Raw genomic sequence first — 8,661 nt, 5'->3', positions numbered from 1 at the left:
ATGTGTCCTCTGTAGCGGTGTCCTGTGTGGTCAGTGATATGTCCTGTCTGTGTCCTCTGTAGCGGTGTCCTGTGTGGTCAGTGATATGTCCTGTGTGGTCAGTGATATGTCCTGTCTGTGTCCTCTGTAGCGGTGTCCTGTGTGGTCAGTGAGTGGACGCAGTGGTCAGTGATATGTCCTGTCTGTGTCCTCCCCAGCGGTGTCCTGTGTGGTCAGTGATATGTCCTGTGTGGTCAGTGATATGTCCTGTCTGTGTCCTCCCCAGCGGTGTCCTGTGTGGTCAGTGATATGTCCTGTGTGGTCAGTGATATGTCCTGTCTGTGTCCTCCTCCCCAGCGGTGTCCTGTGTGGTCAGTGATATGTCCTGTGTCCTCCTCTCCAGCGGTGTCCTGTGTGGTCAGTGATATGTCCTGTCTGTGTCCTCCCCAGCGGTGTCCTGTGTGGTCAGTGATATGTCCTGTGTGGTCAGTGATATGTCCTGTGTGGTCAGTGATATGTCCTGTCTGTGTCCTCTCCAGCGGTGTCCTGTGTGGTCAGTGATATGTCCTGTGTTGTCAGTGATATGTCCTGTCTGTGTCCTCTCCAGCGGTGTCCTGTGTGGTCAGTGATATGTCCTGTGTTGTCAGTGATATGTCCTGTCTGTGTCCTCTCCAGCGGTGTCCTGTGTGGTCAGTGATATGTCCTGTGTTGTCAGTGATATGTCCTGTCTGTGTCCTCCGTAGCGGTGTCCTGTGTGGTCAGTGATATGTCCTGTGTCCTCTCCAGCGGTGTCCTGTGTGGTCAGTGATATGTCCTGTGTTGTCAGTGATATGTCCTGTCTGTGTCCTCCGTAGCGGTGTCCTGTGTGGTCAGTGATATGTCCTGTGTCCTCTCCAGCGGTGTCCTGTGTGGTCAGTGATATGTCCTGTGTTGTCAGTGATATGTCCTGTCTGTGTCCTCCGTAGCGGTGTCCTGTGTGGTCAGTGATATGTCCTGTGTCCTCTCCAGCAGTGTCCTGTGTGGTCAGTGATATGTCCTGTGTTGTCAGTGATATGTCCTGTCTGTGTCCTCCGTAGCGGTGTCCTGTGTGGTCAGTGATATGTCCTGTGTCCTCTCCAGCGGTGTCCTGTGTGGTCAGTGATATGTCCTGTGTCCTCTCCAGCGGTGTCCTGTGTTGTCAGTGATATGTCCTGTCTGTGTCCTCCGTAGCGGTGTCCTGTGTGGTCAGTGATATGTCCTGTGTCCTCTCCAGCGGTGTCCTGTGTGGTCAGTGAGTGGACGCAGTGGTCCGGCTGCTCGGAGCCCTGCAGAGCGGCGGTGCGCCGGCGGGGCCGGGCGGTCCGCCAGGAGCCCCTCAACGGGGGGAAACACTGCCCCCACCTGGAGGAGCAGGCCGGCTGCGTGGAGTACCGCGCGCAGCCACAGCACTGCAGCAACGCCCTGGGTGAGGCCCACTGTGTCATTGATTGATTGATTGATGGCACACTTTATTTACCCATTGAGACCCTGAACCAGACCTCTAGTGTGTGGGACAATTTGACCCAGAGTTGAAACGGACGAAATAGGTCAACAATACAAATTACGTTAGTTTTGTGGATTAATTTACTTTTACTGCGTGGCCCACAGTGCCCCCCTACAAAATGACCGGAACTACTTAATATTGACTAAAACCAGAGCAGAACTCCCACCACGGGACTCAGGCAATCAATTAATACAGTTGCAACCACTATATTAATGGCAAGTATTTCATACAGCTTAAATATAACAAATCTGAACTATCCCTTTAAAAGGAAGTGTCTGAAAGAGTGTGATCACCTACTGTTCCACACGGTGCAAATATAGCTCTGCTCGGTTGCTTTCACAAGCAAGATCAGCTGCTCTTCACAACGCAAGGGCTATAATGGCACCATAGAGCGTCGCAGTCCCGCCCCCCTCGAGAGAGACCCGGCAAATAAATCGCCGTTCATTTTCCTCATAGGCATTTCTTAAAGTATTAATTTAAAGACCGTTACGCCGCGGACAAAGCCAACTCATGACACAATATTTTGGGGCCGATCAAATCATTAGAAAGAAGAAAATAAAGGCAGGAGACACAACACTATTTGTTTTGTTTTTCTTCTTATAAATTCTTATAAATCGGCCCAAACCATTGTGTTCATTGTCATGATTTGTCACGATCCGAGTTGGCTTAATTGTCCGCGGCGTAACCGTCTTTAAATACATATTTTAAGAAATGTATTTCCTGGGCCACTCGTTGTTCTGAAAGGGGGAGGGACTGCGACGCTCTATTGTCTCCACTAGCTTGTGCCCCACAAGCATGAGAACACATGGGGCACAACATTACATAACACACGAATACATCAAATCAGACAAATCATGAATACACCAGTAAGACGCGCAAACGCGGGAAGCGAACGCAGCTGAGACCCTGCAGATCATGTCTGTCTGATCATGTCTGTCTGTCTGTCTGTCTGTCCCGCTGTTACTGTATATGTGGACCTGGCCCCTTTTGTGCCCATATATGGAGCTGAGTGATTGCTGATGCAACACACTCCATATTTGGACGTATAGCGGGACAGACAGACAGACAGACAGACAGACAGACAGACAGACAGACAGACAGACAAACAGACATGATCTGCTAGGTCTCATAGTAAGTGCTCACTGCGCTCGCAACAAATCATGAATACATAATTATTCACACCAAATAATACAGTATAATAATAATAATAATAATAATAATAATATTACACAATATTGCTGCCACCATATCTCATTCATATACAGGTCAGAATGTGTGTTTTCTATGCATCCCCTGCCTCCCACCCTCTGTCATTCCATCACACATAACATGTGTGACCAGATTTGACTGAGAGCCTGCCATCGCACAACCTCCAGCGTTTCACCAGAGGAGAAAAACGTTTTTTTTGTTTTTTTTTTTGTTTTAATCCAAAATGAGCTAATAGCGCAGGCAGGCTCTTCTTCACATACTAGAGCATGTTTGAAATAAATCTCTGAAATGGACATTTCATAATTATGAAATAAATGCTTTAACATGTAGCTATAGGTGTAATGTTAGAGACCACAGAAGCTTTCAAGCCTGTTTTCTCAACTCGCTGTTTTCTCTGCAAGACATTTACTCTATAAGCCATATCCCCAAAACTGGTGGGTCAAACTGAACAACCAAATATGTCAATTTGAAGCTATGATTCTCTGCTTTCATATGACATGAAAAAAACAAATTAAAAAAAATCCAATGGCAGTCCCTCAGTGAAATGTGGCCACATGTGACCTCTCGTCCTCTGTCAGTCCAACACACACACACATAACATTAACGACCTCTCATCCTCTGTCACATGTTTGTAGTCCCGGCTCTCATCACCACCGGTGGCTACGGCAACGCCCGGAAGAAGAGGGACATCCCTGACAGCGATGACGTCATAGGGTAATAACTGGGGATGGACCTGATATACCGAAAAAACCTGCTAAGAAGCCCAAAGCTTATCGATACCGGGTATCGAGTACCCGGTATCGATAATCTTTGGGCTTATCGAGTCCCCATTATCGATAATCTTTGGGCTTATCGAGTACCCGGTATCGATAAGCTTTGGGCTTATCGAGTACCCGGTATCGATAAGCTTTGGGCTTATCGAGTACCCGGTATCGATAAGCTTTGGGCTTATCCAGTACCCGGTATCGATAAGCTTTGGGCTTATCCAGTACCCGGTATCGATAAGCTTTGGGCTTATCCAGTACCCGGTATCGATAAGCTTTGGGCTTATCCAGTACCCGGTATCGATAAGCTTTGGGCTTATCCAGTACCCGGTATCGATAATCTTTGGGCTTATCCAGTACCCGGTATCGATAAGCTTTGGGCTTATCGAGTACCCGGTATCGATAAGCTTTGGGCTTATCCAGTACCCGGTATCGATAAGCTTTGGGCTTATCCAGTACCCGGTATCGATAAGCTTTGGGCTTATCCAGTACCCGGTATCGATAAGCTTTGGTTATCGAGCCTGTTATGGAGCATATCGGTCCATGATGACGTCATGTTTAAATAATCGAGACAAGAGGTGATCAATAAATGAATGTAATCATCCACGCCGGCACAAACATCTGAAAGTGATATTTATTGATACCTGCCAACCAGTGCTGTCCGGGTGAACAAAATGACACATTAACCGTTTCATCAATATTATTTCCCAAAAGTAAAAAAAGGTCAATTGCCCCCCCCCCCCACACCCAGTGGATTAACACTAGTGTCTTTGTACCATAGGTACTGTGTTCAGTTCCAGCTGCTGTCCCTGACAGAAGGCTGCCAGTGGAGTCTGGGCCCTCACACCCAGTGGATGCAGTACCTGAGGGAGGGCCACCATGTGTGTGTGGAGTGCCAGGCGCCGGCGCTCGCTGCCGGCCACACACACTGCTCTGGAGACGGGGAGCCAGACCAGGACCAGGACCACAGGTATAAGACTGATTATCATGATTATTAGTGAGGACCAATTATATGAAGACAGGTTGAAAAGTGGTGAAGTGGTCCTTTAAATGCTCATACCTTTAGCTTCATGTGATATTTTAGTGTAGTTACAGTCTGTGCCACTAGATGGCAGCAATAGCCTATTGTACAATGTCAGCTGAATATAAACCACTGGTACAAAGTAAGTACAGTTAGGCCTACTCAAGTATACTATTTTAAGGTAGAATTACTTTCCTTTACCATTACTCCATAGTATAAAACTATAAACTTCACTACATTTCAGAGGCAAATATTGTACTTTCTGTTTTTGGACAGTTTTACTTGATGTAACTTTTCTCTTCTAGCCTGGATTTGAAACCCGTTTCCTGCAAAGTCCTGACATTTTTCTTTAAATTAGATTTTGTTTTGTGGCTTTTTCTGCCTTTATTGATAGATTGAAAGTAATCTGGCAGGAGAGGGGGGGGGGGGGGGGGGGGGGGGGGTGGGGGTTGCACGAGGCAAAGGCCGTGGGGACCGGGAGTCAAACCCGCAGCACGCTGTCAGGCTGGCTCAGCAGCCTATCGGTGCCCAGACCGTTGAGCTATCCAAACAAATCCTGATGTCATGTTGTGGACTCTTACCTCACAGTCCACTGCAGGCAGATCAGCCAGAAAACATAGAAAATGTATATATGTAAAATAGAACGTGGCAGATATGCTTTCGCGCGGTTTTAAAGGTATATTCAGTGATTTCACTTAATTCAAATATCACTTATTTAAGTTATTTTTTTGTTTTGTTGTGATAATCCTCTCTACTATAGAGTGTGCTGACCATATAAGGAGTTCCTCCCTGTCCCAGTTAACCCCTGGGTGTAAAAAAACCTTAGGTTTCGTTTTTGACTCTCTATCCTGATTGGACGAAGGCTTAGGTCCCACAGCCAAAAACGAAACATAAGGTTTTTTGAGTGAAATCACTGAATATACCTTTATTGGCTTAATGGGTGAACTCCCTCTTCTCTCATTGGTTCCCCCAGGAGGCGGTCTCTCCAGTGCAGGCCATCGGGAACCCTCGGTGCAGGGGGGTTGTGGCGACGCGTCGGGAGACTGGATTCCTGTTCCTGTCCCACGGTGCACAGCTTCCTGTTCATTTGACTTCCTGTTCCTGTCTCACGGTGCACAGCTTCCTGTTCATTTGACTTCCTGTCTCACGGTGCACAGCTTCCTGTTCATATGACTTCCTGTTCCTGTCTCACGGTGCACAGCTTCCTGTTCATTTGACTTCCTGTCTCACGGTGCACAGCTTCCTGTTCATATGACTTCCTGTTCCTGTCTCACGGTGCACAGCTTCCTGTTCATTTGACTTCCTGTCTCACGGTGCACAGCTTCCTGTTCATATATGACTTCCTGTCCTGTCCCACGGTGCACAGCTTCCTGTTCATATGACTTCCTGTTCCTGTCCAACGGTGCACATAGCATGGGGGCCCCCATAGCATGCAGTGGGCCCCCATAGCATGCAGTGGGCCCCCATAGCATGGGGGCCCCATAGCATGCAGTGGGCCCCCATAGCATGGGGCCCCCATAGCATGCAGTGGGCCCCCATAGCATGGGAGCCCCCATAGCATGCAGTGGGCCCCAAATGGGACCATCATTTTCCAAAAAGAATATTATGACATTAGAAATGAGACTTTAAACTAGTGACTGGAAGCAGAAAGTATTCATGACCATGTTTATTAAGGTAATACAGTCTAGGTGAAGTTGGGCCCAAATACATGGACTTCTATGGGGCTATGGGTTTTTCTGGGTCCAATGACAGACAGCGCCACAACAGGCCATTATATGAACTTCAGGAAATCCCGATTTCCTTATAGTGGCTTCACAAAATATCTGTCTGACTGCCCCCCTGATATGCATTCAAAAATATATCCCATATCTCTATCATATATCATGTTCTATAATATGTTACTACTGTGTCACAGCATAACAGATGTATTGTGCCTTTGAGTTCATTTAATGTATTCACTATATTCATGTGGTTGTGTAAATTTAGTTTTTCAAGAACCCTGGAAGAAAAGAACAAGCAACAATTAAAAGCAAGCCAAAAGAATCGAGAATCAAAAATGTAAAGTAATTGGATTTATTTCATTTCGAGTCATATATCCAAGGGAAACGTTTTGCCTTTTTTTCTAAAAGAAATATAAATATTGTCGGACATAGAGAGACACATTTTATACATCAGGACAAAGTACTGGCTTCTTGTGTGAGTTTTAACATCCTGCCACGTCTTCCAAAAAACAAGGTACGACATGCATTTTATCTTAACAACGGAACATTTATACCAACAAAACAACAGCATATAAAGTCAACTGGTAAGAAATGTATTATTCTTTTCTTTTACTCTTTTTGTTTCCTTTTTAATTTCAATTTGATTTTTTTTTTTTTTTACAAAACAAACAGCCTCGATACCTACAAACAACATTATAGAAGAGCTGGGGGGGGGGGGGGAGTCATTCAAGTCTTTGTTTGATTCTCTGGGAACTGTAGTTCTCTGGGAACAACTGTAGTTCTCTGGGAACTATTGTAGGCCTAGATACGAAGACCCACCGATGGCTTCAGTATAAGGCTCATGGGGTTCAATTAATTCCACTGAGCTTCAAACTTAAAAATAAATAAAATACAAAATAATCCTATTTAAAACATTGTCTAAATATGTATAGCCTATACCTACTGGCTTGGCAACCTTTTGCTATATTTATGTCTTGTCAAAATGCATTTTCATTCAACGTCATCAACCCTGTTGTATATTTAATTATTTAGATGCAAACGTAGCCCTGCCTGTATCAGTCATTTCTATGAGGTCAAAGTTCAAAAATGTTATAGTTTAATTTATAGACCCCTTGCTATTTCTTCAGTTGTCTACAAACAGAATCACACCTGTGCGAACTGAGTGGTGCAACTATACTTTTATAGAAGTATAGAAACTCAACAGTGCCACTTTGTCACCTGTTGGTACGACAGACAGACAGACAGACAGACAGACAGACAGACAGACAGACAGACAGACAGACAGACAGACAGACAGACAGACAGACAGAGCTGTTACTTGGAGTGGCTGCACACTACACCACTCAAAACTCTGATTACAACATCATGGCTACAATCAGTAATTTCTTCTAAAGGGAAAAAGTTAAAGCTGGAGTTATGGGTGTCATGTGCTGGAGAGAGGGCTGGCTTATAAAGTGCCCAAATGAAAAAATAAAAAATAAAAACCCAAGGATATTCTTGTCAATAATATTGTTGTTTAATCATCGTGTCACAGTATCACAGTCTATATAGAAGTCTCGCCTCAGAACGTCACGTTCTCGGTGTGAATGCTACTTTTCCCTAAGAGCTTCAAAGGGTGGCGGTACTCTGTGACCCCCATTCCACCGGTTGGTTCCCAATGGGAACCGTTCAGTTCTTTTCCACCGGTTGGTTCCCAATGGGAACCGTTCAGTTCTTTTCCACCGGTTGGTTCCCAGTGGGAACCGGTTCAGTTCTTTTCCACCGGTTGGTTCCCAGTGGGAACCGGTTCAGTTCTTTTCCACCGGTTGGTTCCCAATGGGAACCGGTTCAGTTATTTTCTTTTCCACCGGTTGGTTCCCAATGGGAACCGTTCAGTTCTTTTCCACCGGTTGGTTCCCAATAGGGAACCGGTTCAGTTCTTTTCCACCGGTTGGTTCCCAGTGGGAACCGGTTCAGTTCTTTTCCACCGGTTGGTTCCCAATGGGAACCGGTTCAGTTCTTTTCCACCGGTTGGTTCCCAATGGGAACCGGTTCAGTTCTTTTCCACCGGTTGGTTCCAATGGGAACCGGTTCCAACCGGTGGAAAAGGGGCCACAGTGTGTATTGTGCGTGTTGTGCCCCCCCGTGTCCACAAGGTGGTGCACGTTTGTGATATCGTTTGTCCAGCCCATCTATAAATGCTTTTTTTTCATTAACCCATTCTGACCTGAGATCAGATTCTACAAATGTCTTCTATACATCCTGACAGTTCTCTGAAAAAAGCTATGTTTCTATAAGTCAGTCGTTCTTCGATTTTTCAAAAATAGCAGATCTACAAGCTACGAGCTTGTAGATCTGCTATTTTTCAATAGCTACACCAAAATGGGTTAAATACTCTGTTGTACGATTGTGTCGCGCACCGGAAACAACCGATCTGTACAAGCTCACAGCGCGTATAGCGGATGC

At 45.7% G+C, this 8,661-nt stretch overlaps 1 protein-coding gene across 1 annotated transcript in view; it reads left to right on the top strand.

The window, feature by feature from the left end:
* LOC308335903 (somatomedin-B and thrombospondin type-1 domain-containing protein) overlaps nucleotides 1–5,586 on the top strand; it is a gene marked incomplete at both ends in the record, with an annotated part of 6,310 nt that extends 724 nt beyond the window's left edge. The window contains 6 exon segments of the mRNA XM_080793125.1: nucleotides 1,232–1,423; nucleotides 3,346–3,424; nucleotides 4,256–4,444; nucleotides 5,469–5,482; nucleotides 5,485–5,519; nucleotides 5,521–5,586. Coding sequence (XP_080649251.1) covers nucleotides 1,232–1,423; nucleotides 3,346–3,424; nucleotides 4,256–4,444; nucleotides 5,469–5,482; nucleotides 5,485–5,519; nucleotides 5,521–5,586 — 575 coding nt within the window.
* Between the last annotated feature and the right edge of the window lie 3,075 nt (nucleotides 5,587–8,661).

This window comes from Protomyctophum bolini, assembly GCF_963924005.1.
Source record: "Protomyctophum bolini genome assembly, chromosome: 20".
In the NCBI taxonomy this organism is placed as follows: domain Eukaryota; kingdom Metazoa; phylum Chordata; class Actinopteri; order Myctophiformes; family Myctophidae; genus Protomyctophum; species Protomyctophum bolini.
Note: the sequence above shows the minus strand (reverse complement) of the source record. Positions and strands in the feature narration are given on the sequence as shown.